This window comes from Eutrigla gurnardus (genome assembly GCF_963514095.1).
Source record: "Eutrigla gurnardus genome assembly, chromosome: 20".
Classification (NCBI taxonomy): Eukaryota; Metazoa; Chordata; class Actinopteri; order Perciformes; family Triglidae; genus Eutrigla; species Eutrigla gurnardus.
In genome coordinates, this window is record NC_139931.1 from 14334126 (window position 1) to 14352354 (window position 18229).

The 18229-nt window shown below is 41.7% G+C and overlaps 2 protein-coding genes across 2 annotated transcripts; both read left to right on the top strand.

Annotated features, from left to right (window-relative positions):
* Nucleotides 1–890: 890 nt before the first annotated feature.
* On the top strand, nucleotides 891–7359 carry il2rb (interleukin 2 receptor, beta). Its single transcript, XM_084036907.1, has 10 exons — nucleotides 891–1207; nucleotides 2106–2203; nucleotides 2419–2563; nucleotides 2662–2728; nucleotides 2952–3045; nucleotides 3179–3324; nucleotides 3608–3794; nucleotides 4418–4526; nucleotides 4620–4698; nucleotides 5224–7359. Exons 2-10 carry the CDS (start codon nucleotides 2125–2127, stop codon nucleotides 5980–5982), a joined length of 1665 nt encoding a protein of 554 aa, XP_083893033.1. The 5' UTR covers nucleotides 891–1207; nucleotides 2106–2124; the 3' UTR covers nucleotides 5983–7359.
* Nucleotides 7360–11714: 4355 nt separating this feature from the next.
* On the top strand, nucleotides 11715–17643 carry c1qtnf6a (C1q and TNF related 6a). The gene is made up of 3 exons (XM_084037295.1): nucleotides 11715–12062; nucleotides 15281–15484; nucleotides 15887–17643. Exons 2-3 carry the CDS (start codon nucleotides 15289–15291, stop codon nucleotides 16438–16440), a joined length of 750 nt encoding a protein of 249 aa, XP_083893421.1. The 5' UTR covers nucleotides 11715–12062; nucleotides 15281–15288; the 3' UTR covers nucleotides 16441–17643.
* Nucleotides 17644–18229: the final 586 nt, after the last annotated feature.

The window sequence follows — 18229 nt, forward strand, 5'->3', positions numbered from 1 at the left end:
GCCGGTGCCTGAAAAGTTGAATTTTTCTTTTTTTTTTCACGCAAGCGATGCAGCAGAACGGACCCACAATTAATTTCGGCATCATGTGACGAAAGCCCATGCAAAGTCAATGAGCTCCGTTAACGGACACGTACAGTGTGAATGCATCCTAACAGCGACAACATCTCACACATGTATCAAACAAAGCCTGATTTCAGACTTTGTGTGTTATTTGAACGATAATTCCTACATAGTGCAAAAACGCACACAAATAGTGGAATTATTAATTGCAAAATTAATGCCAGACATAATAAATTGTACATTCATGTAACTATCAAATAAAAAGGTCAAATATTTTTTTTTTTTTCTTTTTTACAAAAAGTAGACCCTCTCCTGCCCTCCAAAAACTCTCTTCTGTTTAGCCTTAAGAAAAAAATATATGACCTCCCTCCTCCCTGATAATTTACATAGAGCCTTTATATATTAGTCGCCTCTCTTGGCCAGTAACATTGGAGACAAAAGGAGGTTATGAAATGAAATGGTCCTTGACCTTTGAGTGAAGAGCAGACTGCTTCCCTCTATAGAAGCACAGAAGAAATATCTACGCGTCTGCAGTGGTTGCGGCAGCGGTTTGGACTGCTTTGACAACTCTGTGTGTGTTTGTATCTTAAATAACCCCGTCGTTCTCAATCAGGTAGCTTTAGCCACTTTAATCTTCTGAATCTTCAGTTTAAGCTGAGTTTCATTGACATAAACCACTTCATAGGGCAACGTACGAGCTTCCCTCCATACAACCCACTTCACGTTGTGATTGAAACAGGATGTGGGTTGCTTTGTATTTCTTGTTTTCACTGCAATTATTATCTCCACGGCGTCCAGGTAGCTGCTGCTGGTGAGCAGGGGGGAGGTGCTCTGCTCTACGGTCCCACCTCGCCTCCCCCACACCATCACACACAGCTTCACGGGGCTTCCTGTAAGGCTCAGTCGCCTCAGATGCTGCGGTTACAAGTGGAAAATGTCACTGGGCACTTTAAAGAAGACAGAGGGGCGAGAATGAGGAGACAGAAGGATGAGCGACAGAAAGAGAGAAGGAGGGAGGGAGATAGTGATGTGTGAGTAGAAAGACACAAGAAGAAAAGGAAGTCTTCTGCTTCAGTCCAGCAGAGGAGGCGGCGATGTGTTTCCTCTCGGGGACCCCCTGCTACCTTTACTGACCAACGCTCATCAGGTACCGTGGCACTTTATCTTATAATAATATATATAATAATTCAAGGATCATGTTGTAACAACCTGAGTCTATGTTTTCTACTACTTTTATTTTTTTACAGTCCTTTCACGCTGGCACTTTTATTATTTTTATTATAGTATTATAATATAATATTATATTATTTTTTAAGAGCAGGTGGTTTTGTTTTCTGTTATAATATCAATTATGGTGACACATCTGCACTTTCCATAAAGTTACTAACGATGGAAAAACACAGTAACGGCTGATGTAACGGCTGATGACTCAGACTGGTAATACGACGTCTTTACAGATCAAATATCCTTCTTTGAGTCATATGGTTACAATCTGCACAATAATATTTGCTTCTATTCTATTCTTCAGTGAGATGCATGGAACTCACTCAGAGTGTAACTAAATTAAACTACACAATAAATTAAACTTGACAATTATCACTTGATAATTATCAGTATGGCCAGTAAGAGGCTCTTACTTGATAGCGTTAATATCATTCTGTGTAGTACAGCAGCACAGATGGCTGTTCTCAGTCAAGTTTCGCTTATAACTGCGTGTTGCCGCCCTCTCAGGATGAGTATTGCTCAGTGTGGGTATAATACTGTTTAGAAACTCAGTGGCGTTTAAGGAATAAGATTTTAAAAAGAAACATTTTCATATAGAGGAAGAAATGTATGCTTTATTGACATGTTATAAAAAGTTTAATCAAGAAAGGTAATATTGAGGGAATAAAGAAGTCATAACCGTCGTGGTAGGTGATGCATTTGGGTTAAACATGTGTACAACTCTGTGCTTTTTACATTCAACTCTCATATGTGACCATTTTTCTGATGAATATGTTAACGAAACACTGATTGATTCAGCTACTGATTCTCTCTGTTCACAGTCGTATTGTGTCCATAACCATGGAGATGCTGTTGTCCTCATACGTCCTGGTGCTTCTGTTTTCCCTGCATGCTGCCCACTCTCACAAAGGCTCGCAAGGTAACTGTCTCTATGTCGCTGGGATTAAAAAAATAACAAGACATTTTGTTATAATATTAGACATTTTTCATTTTGTCTTTTGAAATGTATTTCTTATTTTTGGAGCAAAGCGAGGCGGCACCGTCACTGGTTTATCTGAATGACACTGTGAAGTGACACCGATGAAGACACACCATCCTAATCTCTCCCTTTCTGTTATGTCTCTGTCACTCAAGGACTCTCTTGCGTAAACGACTTTGTCAACAATGTCAGCTGTACATGGGACAGCTCTCCATCAGGTCTCGGTGTGGACTGCTGGATCTTTGGTGTGAAGACCACCTGGATCTACAGGAACAACAAGAGATTGCCGGGAACAATTATGTAAGATGTTACAGTAATTTGGGGTTTTGGAGATGAAAACATGATGGCGGCAGCAGTTTGTGACGATATTTGTCCTTTTTTTTTTTTTTTTTACTTAGTCGAAGCTGCAAGCTGAAACAACACAGAAACTCTCCTCCAGGCTGCAGTTTTGTCTTTGAAAATGAAGTAAGTCACTAACATATCACTCGTAAACATCTCTTAGGGTCTCTATCACAGCCTGTTGAGTCGCTGTTTGAGTTTTTCATTTAAAGATCCGTCATCAGAAAAAAAATGTTGCATTGATGCGAAGAATAAATCCATAAGAATAAGCCACAGTCTTGATGCAAAGTTAAGTGAGATAATCATTTCTGCGTTCTCCCTTAAATTGATATATTATGGGTCTCTTCAGGAATTCAACCCTTTTAAAAGCATGCCCTACATACGCATGGAGTGTAACGGCACTTTGGTGGACAACCTCACCAACTATTCACCATATGATCACAGTGAGTGCATTTTACCAGAAGAAACACATTCTGACAATAAAAAAAATAGAGCTTCTGCTAATTTTTCAATAAAAAGTGATCCAAATAATTGATCAACAATCAAGCTTTTCTTACTCTGTGTGTGTTTAAACAGTCAAAATGCAACCTCCTGGTGTCCCCAATGTCAGCCGCACTGCCAATGAGACATGGATATCATGGAGTCCTGTTCGTCCTCCCTCCGACTACTTCACATCCTTCCACTTCCAAGTTCACATCAAACAGAAGAAGCAGGCATGGAGCGTGAGTGCCTGTGCACGTGCATGAATGGGCTTTTTATAGCTTGCTATAATGCTATATGAGCATAACAGTAAACACAGGCACAAAATGACAAGATTGCATGCTTGTATTTGTTCGATGCTCTGCACAGTAAGGCCGTGCTTGGTTTTACACATAAGTTATATATGTAATAGCACATACAGCAAAGCCGATGCTGCTCATGATTAAAATCACTTTGGCACAATATCAAAATGATGGTGTGCGTCAACAACCAGACATGATTTGTGAAATTGTGATCTGTTATCAGGAGGCCAGCACTCTGTCCACACAGAAACAAGAGCTACGGATACCTACCTGGCAACTTAAGGGCCACTGCCATGTCAGGGTGAGAGTCAAACCCACTTTAGAATCGTACAAAAGCCACTGGAGCAACTGGAGTCCGGCGACCTCCTGGATTGGAGCGACAGACACCGTGGAAACATCACAGGATCACGGTAACACCTTACATTTCCAGGGTGCTTGTTTAGTGACAACTGAAACAGCTCTCAGGTGTACAGAGGTCATCCAGTCTGGTTCAACTGTTGAACCACTTTTGAAGAAGCCCACTCTCTAACCATCTTTCCTATTTGTAACAATAGACCAACATCTAAGATACAATATAATATAAAGATAAGATTTTAAAATTTGTTTTTATTATTATTTCCCATTTTCAGTCGTAATTTGGTTAGGTTTAAGTAACAAAACTACTTAGTGAGGTTTAGGCAAACATGTACATAGCCTTCAGTAGGCTGAAGCTAATAGCATCTGTCATATTTTAATGGTGAGGTTTGAGAGGTGGGTTGATCTGTCTGGGTCAGCACTGAACTGGTTTTTATCATACCTAAAAGGACGTGATTTAATGTGTGTCTTGGGAACTTTTGCCCAAAACCATTTTTATGCTAAGTGTTATTCCCCAGGGATCCATTTTAGGCCCATTAGTATTTATTGCACATTATGAACCAACTTATCAAGAACAAAACCATGTGTGTTACAATAACTATGCTGATGACACGCAACTATTTCCAAGTATTTATCAGAATGTATCAAGGATATTGAAAACAGCATGTCTGTCTCGAAGGAAATCCAGACTTGATTCCTGGTGAGTTCCCGGTCGTCAAGCTAGTGATGTTCATCTTGGGTCTCGCCAGTGCAGCGCTGGTCATCTACAGGTGTTGTTTAAGCAAGGGGTGAGTATAATGTTGGCCTGTGTGTTCGTCTTTGTGTTTGCGTGTTTGCATGCACTATGTCTAATCTAATGGCACCCATTTTTCCCGTTTCAGGCTCTCCAAAGAGAAGCCAGTACCAAACCCTTCCAGATACTTCCACACTCTCCACTCTGTTCACGGAGGAAACCTAAAGGTAAAAATAGATGCTACCGATAGATAGATAGATAGATAGATAGATAGATAGATAGATAGATAGATAGATAGATAGATAGATAGATAGATAGATAGACAGACAGACAGACAGACAGACAGACAGACAGACAGACAGACAGACAGACAGACAGGCAGACCTCTGCCGTTAAATTACTTCCTTGCCTATTTCCAGTTAGCTTGGGTTCAGGTTAATAAGAAGTAAAAGCACGTCACTAACCGCTAACCGCTACCAAGAAAAAGAAGAGCCACAGTCTGTCCCAGATTAGAAAAATCTATTATCAAAACCACAAAGATTGAGTTATGATGTAGTTGGTCTGTTGCTTGTATTCAAACCATCATTGAAAAAGCAACCTTGCATTCAGAGAAGACTCTCTGAAAAATGGAGATTAACATGCGCTTCCATACACAAAAACAAACTTTCATGACTACAAATTTGAGAAACTCTACTATTGTGTCTTTCTTCGGCTGTGTTTTCTTTCTCTTACTCGCTCTTCTTTTCCCCCAGAAATGGCTGAATCCTCTGTCGACGCCGGATTCATTCTTCACGGCCCAGCCATGCGACCGCATTTCCCCGGTTGAGTTGTGTGAGAGCGGGGATGTGGTGCCCTCCACCTCCCCCTCCTCCAGCTCCACCAGCGCCCTGCTCCACTTCAGGAGAGACCCCATGGCCAGCTCGGACACCAGCGGGGTTGTTGACAATTCCTCCTCCTCTTCATCCTGCTTTTCTAACATGGGCTACTTCATGTCCAGCTCCTCCGGCAGCTCAGCTCGAACTGACCCGAATCCAGCCTACTTCACCTATCAGGATGACGTCCACCGTCTGCACAGCCGCCACGACCTTCAGCTCTGCCCTACCTTCATCTCTCCAACCTACGAGTGCTTGAAGAGGGAGCCACACAGCCCAGACTCTGGCTTTGCCATCGATAAGGAAGATGAAGAAGGAAAGGAAGATGAGAGGGTTGCGGATGTAGAAGGGGAAGAGGATGATGACCAGAGCCCTCCTCTTTTCATTCTCCCTCTCTGCCTTCCATCCCAGATGTGCCCACCCTCCTCAGCTCCAGCCCCTCCCAATGCCTCCAGTCTAACTCCGACGTCCTCTGATAGCCAACAGGTGGAGGTACCATCCACTGATAGCGGCAGCTATGCGGCCTGGCCTATGGCTGGTGCCATGTGCAGGTCCTCCTCCATGCCTGTTGAGCCCTGTAAAACAGGATATCTGACCCTCAAAGAGCTGCAGACAACATTCAGCAATAAATCTATCTAAACACTTGTGATGTATCTGATAGCATCTCTGAATGATGATCATTTTTAAATGTAAAGTGTTCAACCTGACTGATTTATTCAGTTTGTGGAAGCAAGCATCTCCATGATTGTTGTGCTTTAAACCTGCATTGATTCAGTTTTTGCTCACTTGGGGGCAGCAGAACGAGCTGAAAGCACAAACGTGACATCTGAAGTCGTAGCAAACAGTTGTCTAATCACACATCAGCTTTTATACTGAGGCATGTTTCTGACCACTTGATGAATGTTAATCCCAAATTAATTCTAGCTTTGTTTTGGTCTCCACCAGCTACTGAGGGAGATATCTGGCTCCCTCGCTGCTAGATGCTCCACCATGTTCACTAGCGAACCGCTAACTTTGTCTGCAGTTTGGTGACGGACATAAAAATAAAACATTGGAGCAGCTTTAAAATTATTTTATACAATTTCACATCATTCTAACTTTTCTTGATATATTCACCTCAAATCAATGTTTGATTTACTTTGCTAACTTACAACAATAATTGTATTCATTTGCCTACATGAGATTTTTTTAGAAGATATAAGGGATAAATAATGAAAAGGTTAAATATATACTGTAGACATACCGACTGGGATTGCTGGGTCATTATTTAGCTGATACAAATCCTACCTAGTAGTATTTCTTTTTTTGTTTCAATTAGCTTTATTTTCATTTAAAATAACATTGCAAAGCAAAACATGAAAGTAGACAGTACTTTAAACTAAATGCTACTGTCAGTTATCAATCACTGCTTTTTTTCAAAACACGCAGGAATGCAGTTTTGTAGTTACAAAAACTTTACTTTAACTTAAGTCTGACAAAAATCCCCCATGCCTGCAGGCAGATCTGGGACTTTGAAAGCCGTGAGACATGATTTAAATGTTTTTGATTATATGTGCGTAGTGTTACTTTCAGTGTTGCTTTAGAGTTGAATCATGCAATGGCATCATAGTGAATCTGTTATCACTCACACAAGCTGGTGTTTAAGCATTCACTGATGTGAGTCTCTACTGATCTAATGTCAACAGAAAGGCAGCTGGTTTGCCACCAACGTTTTTGTTCATCGATCTCATTTGTTTGTACATCTTTATGAATTGTTTCACCTAATTGATCGTCATTAATCCTTATTTCACTAACAGATTTTCCACCTGGTGGGGTTTAGTGAAGAACTGTGCTAGTGCGATAGTATGCAAATTTTTAGATTACTACTTCTAGATTCAATTCAATCGTAAAGCATTGAGGTCATCGGTAAATGTTGCCGCTCTCACCTCCACACACTGTTTATTTCTGTTCCATATCCTCTGTTGTGACATCTGTGCAGAGACCAAACTAAATAAAACTTCTGGTAGAAATGGGTCACCCTTTGACTTCCTGTGTCGTTGTGAGGGCTGAGTGGTGGGCATGTGCTCCGAGGTGAGAAAGAGTGTGTGTGTGTGTGTGTGTGTGTGTGTGTGTGTGTGTGTGTGTGTGTGTGTGTGTGTGTGTGTGTGTGTGTGTGTGTGTGTGAGAGAGAGTGTGAGAGTGTGTTGACATGTCCTGTCAGGTGGTCCTGGTGGTGTGTTTGAGAGATGGTGTGTGTATTAGTGTGGTTTGACATTTAACTCTGACGGAACCAGCGACATCCGTTCACCTCACACAGAATGTACTATGATATTTAGCCAGATCACTCAGAAACTTCTCATCTACATCATACCCAAATTAAATGGCCCATAATGCTGACGCAAATGGAAAGAAAATATGCAATATAAGTAGAATCAGCATCTTTCTGTTAACGTCATCGGGGCCCCATTTAAATCCAAGATAATGGGTTATTTCGACCCAGTGTTTGTACTATGTTTTATTTTACTGTTGTGCTATTTCCCTAAAATAAAATAAATATTATGTATATTTGACACAACTAGTTTGACCTTGTGTTACAAACACATTGTGAGTCGTACAAGGTTGTATTTGTATCAGAACTGTAAAGGACACAGGCTTTTAACAGTCATGAATAAACAACATGTGAGATTCTAACAGATGGCAAAACACAGAGATGCACAATGAAATGTAGTTAGAGTCCATTTGATACACAAGAAAAACACAACAAAATATATGCAGCAAAAGAAAAAGATTCATGTAGAGAATGAAAAAATTGCATCAGAAGGAATGTAAACAGCAGAAACAGATCAAATTAAAACCACAACCCATATTGTCCATCAGCTCTGAGTGTGTTTGAGCACCGAGAATCGTTGATGTAAACTCAGTCCAGCACTCTTGAGCCAGGTCCCTGTGAAGATGTGGCCACTTCAGAATAATGTGCATCATATCATGTGAATCTCATGATGCATTCATGTGTACACATGGGGGTGAAATGTTGTGACTTTTGGACTTCATTACACTATACTTTGACTTTCTTTTGAGTATTTTGCTGTGTTTTTTTTTTACAGACTACACTATGCCTTTTTTTACCTAATAAATTAGGACTTTTTGACATACTATGCTATGATGTTTTTATGACTTTTTAGATGACTTTTTTGACGTCACGATGCTATGACGTGTGTGTGTGTGTGTGTGTGTGTGTGTGTGTGTGTGTGTGTGTGTGTGTGTGTGTGTGTGTGTGTGTGTTTGTGTGTGTGTGTGTGTGTGTGTGTGTGTCTGTGTGACTACATCTCATTTTGGTCCCAGACTAGACCTATCTTATCGTATCTTTGATGCACCACGTTTATTCTGTCACTAGGTGACATGAGGAGACTGAACACAGATGAATCATGACTCCTCCTCCTGCTGGATGTACAACAACCAAACAAACTGGCATCTCAGTCGTTGTACTTTCATTCCCTTTGCCCCGAGTCAATGAATATTATCAGTATGTTTACTGGCAGCATTCAGCATGGTGGGCTTTGTGGTCTCAGCATGTTTACATTTCCTCTGCTTGTCAATCATAGAGGAAGCAGACAGAGAGAAAGAGAGAGAGAGAGAGAGTTTCCCTCTCTCTTTATGCTGCCCCACATGGGTTCACATGCAACAATCAACTGTATTAAGTCATCGATTTTAGGCTTGTAAAATGCATTGGGATTTTTTTTTATAATGTAGATATTTATTAATTTAAAATAATTTTAACTTGAACGGCGCTCTAGCCGAAAAAATAATCTAAAAAAAAAAACCTGCCTGTGTATCTCTTTACCACCAACCTAAACCAACCACCGACCAAACCTCCCCTCCCCCTAAAAACAGTGGGATTCCTAAGGACGGAGGTAATAACATTCTTATACCTCATGTGCATGTGATTCACCTAAAGGCTAGAGGGGTTTTTCAATCTAAAGCACATTTCCCTAGTCTTACCATATTCTAAAGGGAGAACTCGTGCAATTAAAAGGTAAAACTTTAAGTGTCGTGGTGTCGCTTTGTGACTGTGTGGCTTATCACTTATCCTATGCTTTTTGCTTGAGTTTCCCTTATTTATTTGGCAGAAGATATTTTTGCCAATATATCTCAAATTGGGATCACACCCATTTCTGTGTGATCTTACATTTAGCTGAATAGCACAGCGAGAGAATGTGAAAGACTTTTGTATCTCCTAATTTCTCACCTTTAATTGAATGAAATGTTTTGATAAAATGTATTGTGCTGGTGTAAATCCCCATCAAAACACTATTTCAAACTCTTGACTCTTAGTCAGTGGTAATAATGCATTTGATGAAATGTTTTCCCTGTGATATCTCATCATATCTCACCAGACTTTGATATTATTTCGAATAATAGTGTTATTGTTCATTTCAGGGGTTGAGTTTTCTCCAGTATTTTCCAATTTAAAAATCTCACCAAATGCATTGTTCATGTAACTTTAATACAAGGAATCAAATGATGATGAAATGTGTGCATGAAATGGATCTATAGCCTTTGGTTTGCTCAGGATGTGAGCATCAGATACTGAATTAAAACGTTATGCTTGCAAACCAACTGGCCATCCTTGTTTATCCTGAGCTGAACCACAAGAATGTCTTCAGGACTAAAATTCCACTCCAGCTCGGGTTTTCAAGGTTGAATGCGAAGCCCCGTAATTATGTCAGCCACTAACCTTTTTTTGTTTTAGCTGGGAAAATGGGGGTGAGCATGTGGTGGACAAATATAGTTCTGCTTCGGGTTCTAAAAGTCACCACCACTGAGTGGAGTGAAAATCAGTAGTTCCCACACCCAGAAGAGCAACTGGTTCACCTGAATTTCAAAGGTCGTGGGACTTTCCGTCACTCCGAGGTCAGAGAGAGGAAGAATTCATTGCTGAATTCGTCTGCTGGAGCTCATAAAATAGAAACCAAAGAGAGATTAATGAGCCTGCTGATTTACAACCGCAATGCTTCCAAATGAAACACAGCCTGAACACCAGAGAAGGATTGTTGAGGTCAAGACAGCTGACCTATGAGCGCCGCGAGGAAATTAGCGTCTGATTCTCAAAGACGACAAAAAGTAAATGTTTACAGAACGATATCATCAGATGCTTTCAGACTCGAGTCTCTTTATAGCTTATGTCGGCCGGAAAAAAGCGGAGGAATGTTTTCCTGATCTAACTGCTGAACAGCCTATGAAATGTAAACCCTTGGGACCCAGAGGCAGTAATGTTCAACAGCTGTGCTCATGTTACACGTGTGCACAAATTCTGCCTAATCCGCCTCTTGTTCTCTGACAGGACGGCGTTCTATATGCAGACAACTTCAACATAAAATAGATGGATGTTGATGAGTTATTTCAGCCATCTCTGCTTCCTCTCTCATCGATAAGGAGACGGCCAATGTGTATATGTGTGCATTTATCATCATTTCATCTGAGCTATCTCTCATCTTTAATGTTTTATCACTCTAAAACTGCACTGCTTGCTGATTTGAAACCAGCCATAAAGGTCACGGTTGCACATGTGCAGAAATAACAGTGGCAACCAAATTCTAAAATGTGCATCTTTGGTGAATTTGAACCAACCTAGTCACAGTCCCAACCAATAGCAAGACACTCGGGTTGACCCCATTTAGCACCCGGCCTACATTCAGTACGCTTATGGTCACTCACCTGCATCCGTGCACATGTGAGGCTAACATGTATGTTTGTGTGTGATCAGTAAAACCACAGTCTGACGACAACCATGCTGTTTCTACCCGTGATGCTAAACTAAGCTAACAAGCTGCCGATTACCAGGCAAAAGAGTGTTATCACTGTCACTGTCTTAGAAGAAGACATCACAGAACCATGTCACGCCAAGTCCAATAAACAAGGCATTTTTTCATCCCTTTTGTACTTGTGCAACGTGCGTCCCTTTTTGCCTTTTCATCTGCCAAGAGAAGAGGCAGCACCGAGCACCTGTGTTGTTACAGCAGCTGATCTGGGAACATGTGGATTACTTTGGTGTCTGTGTGAGAGATTCATGATCAGAAGATAAGCACATCGCATCCTGCAACACGCCCAGGGCTCGCCGTCTTTTTTCCTTCTCTCATACTTTTCATCTCTTTCACTGCAATTTCTGTTCCATGCGTGCTCTCAATGAGTCCTGTGTATAATCACATTTCCCCGACTCTCTCCAACACAAACCTGGAGCAGAACATTAGTCTCAATTCAGGGAAATATAGATTATAACCCCCCCCCCCTCTCTCTCCCTCTCTCTCTCTCTCTCTCTCTCTCTCTCTCTCCCCATTTGCAGCTGCAGCAGAGAGGAAGGAATGAGGATTGGAGGAATTCAGCACAGAGGAAGTGCAGACCCAGGGGGGACCAACCAGGAGTTTACTGACTTAGTAACAATATCCTGGAGGGTATCTACCACAGTTATGCGTTGTATGCTACACATGCACGTGCTGGTACTATCCAGTCAGAGCATGCATTAAGGAGCTTCATCACTTCTGGATCTTTCACAGCCGGTTCCTGCCAAACCCCTGGATGTTCTTGTCAAATAGGCTGAATGCACCGACACTTGTTGCCTCAGTGTGCATGCAAGTAGGAGCGTTCTTTCGGAGACATCTCCCCCACAAACAGGGAGTGAGGGCTGCTGACTCTGGAATTTCTCTCCCCCGGCAGACTGAAGCGGCCGCAGAGACTCGAACGAGGTGAGATTCATGCAGATAAACATCTCTGTTATCGATAGGCTGATGGGACCACAAACCACGTGTCTTGTATAATGCATGGCAGTCTGCAACATGTGCATGAAATGTGTTGTTTGGACTGTTGGTTGGTCAGACTGAATGCGTCCACGTGTGCAATTAGAATTAGGAAAGGGAAAAGACATCAAGATGCAGGCGGGGTTCGGCTACAGCTGCCACACTAGATAGATGGGACTCCAGCCTTTTGTATATGTTTGACGTTTCCATTTCAAGGAGGGGTTTCCAGGGAAACCAGTTATGTAACAGGCACGTCCCGGGTCAGTGTATACATCTGTGGTTGAGGGTTGAAATCCCAACAGGACCTGAACACAAGCAGCAGAATGAAGGACACCAGATGAACCACAACGAGGACCAACGATTCTGGTTTCTGATTGAATGATTCCTGCAGCTGTTGGAAACACACTCAGACACTCAATCAGAGTGTCGATGCATAACACAGTGACTCAACTGTCCCTCCGAACCATTCTTACAGGAGAGCAAACGGCCGGCGGCGTGCGTTGCAGGATTATGAGACAAGTGGCCTCGTAACTTGTGAAAGGCCCCCAGAGACATAAAACACTCTTTGTATTTGTTTTGTGTCTCTTTTCAGTCGTCTTATCTCTCTTTATATTGCTTTCTACAGTGTCTTAAGTAGTTTATGTCTCTTTATGGTCATATTGTCTCTTTGTATTTGTTCTCAGGGGCGTATAGCATAAAATTCTGGGCCAAGTGAGGGATTCTCAATGGGGCCCCTCCTCTCATCTTATGCTGTCAAAATTGGCCAAAAGTGACGGTCCAATGTTTGTTCTTAAAAAATGTCATCGGACTTTTGCATCAACTTGTGTACATTATATACATGACACCATGTACTAACATAGTTTTGAGCTGAACTTTTGGAGGTGGCGCTGTTTCTATTTAGTCCTGTTGTTGCTGGACGAGGAATTGCTGATCCCATCAAAAGTTGAAATAATGAATTATCGATACCAGTTTCACTGCAATAAATACCCTGTACCATTGAAAATGTAATTTTCTATGAAAACAACTATATGACACTGAACAGTAGTATGTCAGGATCTGGACTGTTACTTTTTCTTTAGGCCACCAGATGGCGACTCTATTGACTTGTAGTGATTTAGTTAACGTGCTTCGTCTTGTTTGCTCCGTGTATTTAAATCCTTTTAATGTTTGTCTTTGTTCAGTCTTTGCCATTCAACCGTCTGTGAGTCCTGTTTAGTCGGTGACTTGGTAGCTTGGTGCCTGTTTTTGAGAACAGCCTCTGCTTTGGGGTTCTTAATGTGGAAGTGTAGTGTAGTGTCCGGTGACCGGGGTTCAAACCCCACTTCGCTCCTGACCAAGTTGTTGTTCCAGAGCTGAAAAAAAAATGGCAGCAACGTCTCCCCTTGACAACAATGATGATATAAAACATGTGTTTTCTGTTAAAAATGTACAAACGTTGGACCAAAGCAAGTACAACTCACCCATCAGTCTTTTTTTACTCAAATATTTACATTCAAATGTAAAATATTTGTTGACAGCCCTACCGTATCCACAGCTATTTATTCTGGTATCTTTGTGGTCTGGTATCTCACTTAGTGCCCTTTCCCCATCAGTGCTACAGCCTTTTTGAAGTCGTCTTGTTTAGCATCTGTTGGAAGTAATTTGGTGTCTCTTTATAATTATTGAGCATCATTTTGAGGTTGTTTTGTGCATCTCTAGTCATTTTGCATCTCTTTGTTGGCCTATTCCTTCCCTGTGATTTCTTCCATCCTTCACATGTTTCTGCTACAGTTTAAAAGACTTTCAGTAAGACTATTAAGATTGTAATTGAGTGTAGCTAATAAACTGGCATCTCGCTGTGAAAGAGCGTAAATACACTCCGGTCCGGTTTTAGAACTCTGTTGCGAGCCAGTTGTGTTTGTCTCAGCAGCGAGAGTCGATAAAGTTTTTCAATGTTTAGAATATCTGTGTTTATGATCTTTTCCTGACTTTTCCGGTCATGTATGAAGGACGCCGTAGTCAGCATGGATACAGCTGCCCTATATAAACACAGCAGCACAAACTGTTCTAGTTACAGTCCACACAGACTCATCACAGAGAGTCTGGCAGGCAGCCATCACTTTTCCATTCAAAGCTACTCCACTTGGCTCTCTGGAGAAAAAAGCAGTTGTGATGATTCAGCCTTTCCTGAGCTAATTGCTGATGCATTAGGGGTTGCCTGCAGGGTCATTTTTCATGTGATTTATGATCCTTGTAGCAGTGCTGCTGCCATTATTTTGACATTTGTACTTTAGGGATTTGGATGAGAATTGCATTAATGAGTGTTTGAGGAACCATTTGGCCTCTCAGTCAGCTCTGTGGCGGTGCGATGCCAGAAAGCTTCCATGGCATTTTAAAATGCCACTGTGAATGCATGGCCAACTCTCTGAGAATGATCATTTTACAGGATTTTTTCCCCCTGAATCATTCATATACATTTATAACACAAAGTCTGCATAATTCCCATTCAGTGAATTCAATCTTGGAGTTGTGTTTGATCAACAGTCAAACAAAATTAATGGAAAGTTCGGCAGTCCCGGCTCAAATAGCTCTTTGACTATTGGATGAGTTGCTCGGAATTATCGTACATTCGTGGTCCCCAAAGGATGAATCCTAATGACTTTTATGATGCTCAGACTTTTCTTCTGCCAGCATGATGTGCTTTGATGTCAAACTATTGGATGAATTGCCATGATATTGGGTTTACTATATAATTTATTATAGATATTATTTACTACAGACATTCATGTTCCCCTTATGATGATGAATAATGACTTGACCACTTACATTCTCATCTAGTGCCACCATCCAGTCAAAATGTTAATGACCAATTACCGTCAGAAATTATGCCATTCCCATTAGCCTCAGCTGTACTGCGTATTTAGTGCTAATTACCAAATGTCAGCATGCTAACATGCTAAGCTAACATGGTTAACGGGTCTGCTAAAAATCAGCATGTTAGCATTGCCATTCAGAGCTTTAGGTGGGGGTTCACTGTAGCACTGACAGAGAATTTTCACAGTGGGTTCAGTAAAATAATCTGGCAAATTACCCAAATCCAGATCCACCAACAGAAATGAATTTTTGAGCCAAGGAAAATATTTTAGGCTCTTCTGGTCTTTTGACATTTCCCTCGGTTCCTCCTGTAGGCACAGCTATGTTGGGTGTCCTCGTCCTCCTGTCCCTCAGCACCCCGGTGGCCCTGGTGCCTCCTCTGAGAACTCCTCCTGGCCCCTGCAGGCACTGCTGTGATCACCTGGAGCCAGCAGAGGGCAGCGGAGACCAGCATCCCACAGGAGGGTTCGTCCATGTGCCAGAGGTCCGCACCTACATCAACATGACCATCCTCAAAGGTGCTATATCTATGTCACTTGGCAGCATTGGCAGACCCCCAAATCCTTTACAAGTCTGTCAGAACCCTGCTATTTTCAACTTTTGTTTTGGTTGATGTAGTTTGGTCTCCATAGACAAACATTGTTGTCTTATGGTGCTTTAAAGGTTAACATATGTTTACTGATAAAAAAAAGACACTCTCACACTTTGTACCATTTGCAGAAAATCCATTACATGTTTATGAATCCATCATAAGCAGGTGAACCAAAGGCGACTCCACACCAGGTCCAGAGATTATTAACAGTTCAACACCAAAACACAGTTGTTTTTAATTGAACCCAACCAGGGAAGGAAGGAAATGTGGCGTCTGTAAGCATAATCTAAATTTATGTCTGATCTGTTCCTAATATCACTCTGTGCAGGTGACAAAGGAGATCGTGGCGACAGAGGAACACCAGGTAAAGCTGGACAAGAGGGTCCCCCAGGTTCCAGAGGGCCCATGGGTGCAAAAGGCACCAAGGGCCAGGCAGGTCTCCCAGGAGACCCCTGCAAAGTCCAGTACTCTGCCTTCTCCGTCGGCCGTCGCAAAGCCCTCCACAGCCTGGAGTCCTACCAGGCGCTTGTGTTTGACACTGTCTTCGTCAACCTCGGCGACCACTTCAACATGTTCGACGGGAAATTCCTCTGCCGAGTCCCAGGGATCTATTTCTTCAACGTCAACATCCACACGTGGAACTTCAAAGAGACGTATCTGCACATCATGCACAACGACAGTGAGCAGGCCATCGTGTACGCCCAGCCCAGCGACCGCTCCATCATGCAGAGCCAGAGCCTGATGCTGGACCTGGAGCTGAAAGACGAGGTGTGGATCCGCCTGTACAAGAGGGAAAGAGAGAATGCAATTTACAGTGATGATGTGGATGTGTATATCACGTTCAATGGATACCTCATCAAAGGTAGCGTAGAGGGAAACTGAATAAGAGAGGGAAGGCGAGGAGTTCAGTTGGATGGAAAGCAAACAAAGTGAAGTGACTTGGCAGTCTTCTTCCATTTATATTTAGATATGCATGCTACACAATGGTGCTTCAGTCAAATAAGAATGAGCAATACCTCTGTGTGAAGAAATAAACCGAATATACTCATCACCCTCATAGAAAATTGTCCAAATTATAAAAGCAGGTTCATTCTCTTAATACTGCTTGCTTATGCGTTGTTAAAAGAATAGTCCAGCATTTTGGGAAATCAAATTATTTGTTTTCTAATCTTGCATGGTTGTGACGCTATCACAGTGCGTCTCCACTAACAGACCTGGCAAAGTCCTCAAAACCGTCTCTGTGGTAGTTTTCACTACAGTTGGCGTCCAAAACCGTGTGTTGCTATGACAACAGTACAAGATAGAGAAAACAATACCAGCCACGGGCTGTCACGGCTTAAGTAACTTCCCAAAATGTCAAACACAAGCTGCTAATGTTCTCTTGTGCCACTGTGAGAGAAAGATAATAATACAAAAATAAACATGCAAAATACATGTTTTAGAGGTTAAGCCCAGAGAGCAATAAGAGTATTGAAATCCTTGAAAATCTGATATTTTGTGTTCTCACTCTGTAATAAATTAACTGGACAGCGGTTCATGGAATCAAATATGGTCAGAAAAATCACACTGATTTAACAGAATCACTGGTAATGTGGACTGTTTTGTATCTGGTGCTAAATCATGGTGCTAACTGAACTTTGCTGAAATATGATTTTGCTTTAAAGTACTTGAGAGTTTGCTAGAAGGTGCTAATTGCCCCCCCACACACCCATTTATTATGGTGTCATGTGACTATAAAGTGAATGGAGATAAACTGTGCTTTGTATATGAACTCAGGTCTAATAACTAATCCGACAAGTCAAAAGTTAAGAACATTAAAAACACTCATGTCAGCTATGACACAATATATATAATTAACTTTGGTACTAACACTCCTATGAAAGACATTTTTGATACATCAGAATAGTCTGTACTAATAGGATCATAAATATCATTATTGATGATACTAAAACAGTATAATCAGCATAAATATGGTGTTATATTCCTAATTATGAACACAACAACAATTAACTGTTTGTTTCTAATCAACCAATGGAGGGTCTTTACCAAAAATGCTCCTTATCAATGCAGTTATTCCAGTTTTTTTTTATAAAACTTATTTGTATTAATCACAGTAATGTGCTATGTTTGTACATGGTTGAACTAAAGCTGTTTATACTGATCGTAAGAGCTTTGTTTGCCTGTTTATTCGGGTGTAATTCATGTGTTTGACCTCTGGGTGGCAGTCACCTACAATGGGACTTTATGTATAGAGGACGGCTACCAGGTGTGTTGAATGCAACGCACACGGTTTTGGACCGTGATCATGGCGTCTGCAGGTAGCGGTAACTAAAGGTGGTTAACCTGCCAAATGTGTCATGATGTACCCGGATGTAAGATACTATGAAACAATAAACGTAACAACAAATATAGGAACTTAAGGACACGCCTGGACCTTGTGCGGGTCACCAGCACTGCAGCTCCTACAGCCCACTATGTTGGTCGAAAACGGGCTTTTATGAACTTTGAAACGGTTGACTGCGCGTAAATACGGATGTTCCTGCGCCACATTGGATATGCGGTGGAGGACGGCCGCCTACTGTGGCTTTTAATGATCCAGGCGGATCGGGGCCATCATGGTCTTCGGCTACAGCGGGACCCGGAAGGACGCCGATCAACGCTGATTGATTCT

Coding starts and splice junctions, on each gene's coding strand:
- c1qtnf6a (XM_084037295.1), top strand. CDS start 15,289: ATGTTGGGTGTCCTCGTCCTCCTGTCCCTCAGCACCCCGGTGGCCCTG. Junction 15,485..15,886: donor CAACATGACCATCCTCAAAG/GTGCTATATCTA, acceptor CACTCTGTGCAG/GTGACAAAGGAGATCGTGGC.
- il2rb (XM_084036907.1), top strand. CDS start 2,125: ATGGAGATGCTGTTGTCCTCATACGTCCTGGTGCTTCTGTTTTCCCTG. Junction 2,729..2,951: donor GTTTTGTCTTTGAAAATGAA/GTAAGTCACTAA, acceptor GGGTCTCTTCAG/GAATTCAACCCTTTTAAAAG. Junction 4,527..4,619: donor AGGTGTTGTTTAAGCAAGGG/GTGAGTATAATG, acceptor TTCCCGTTTCAG/GCTCTCCAAAGAGAAGCCAG.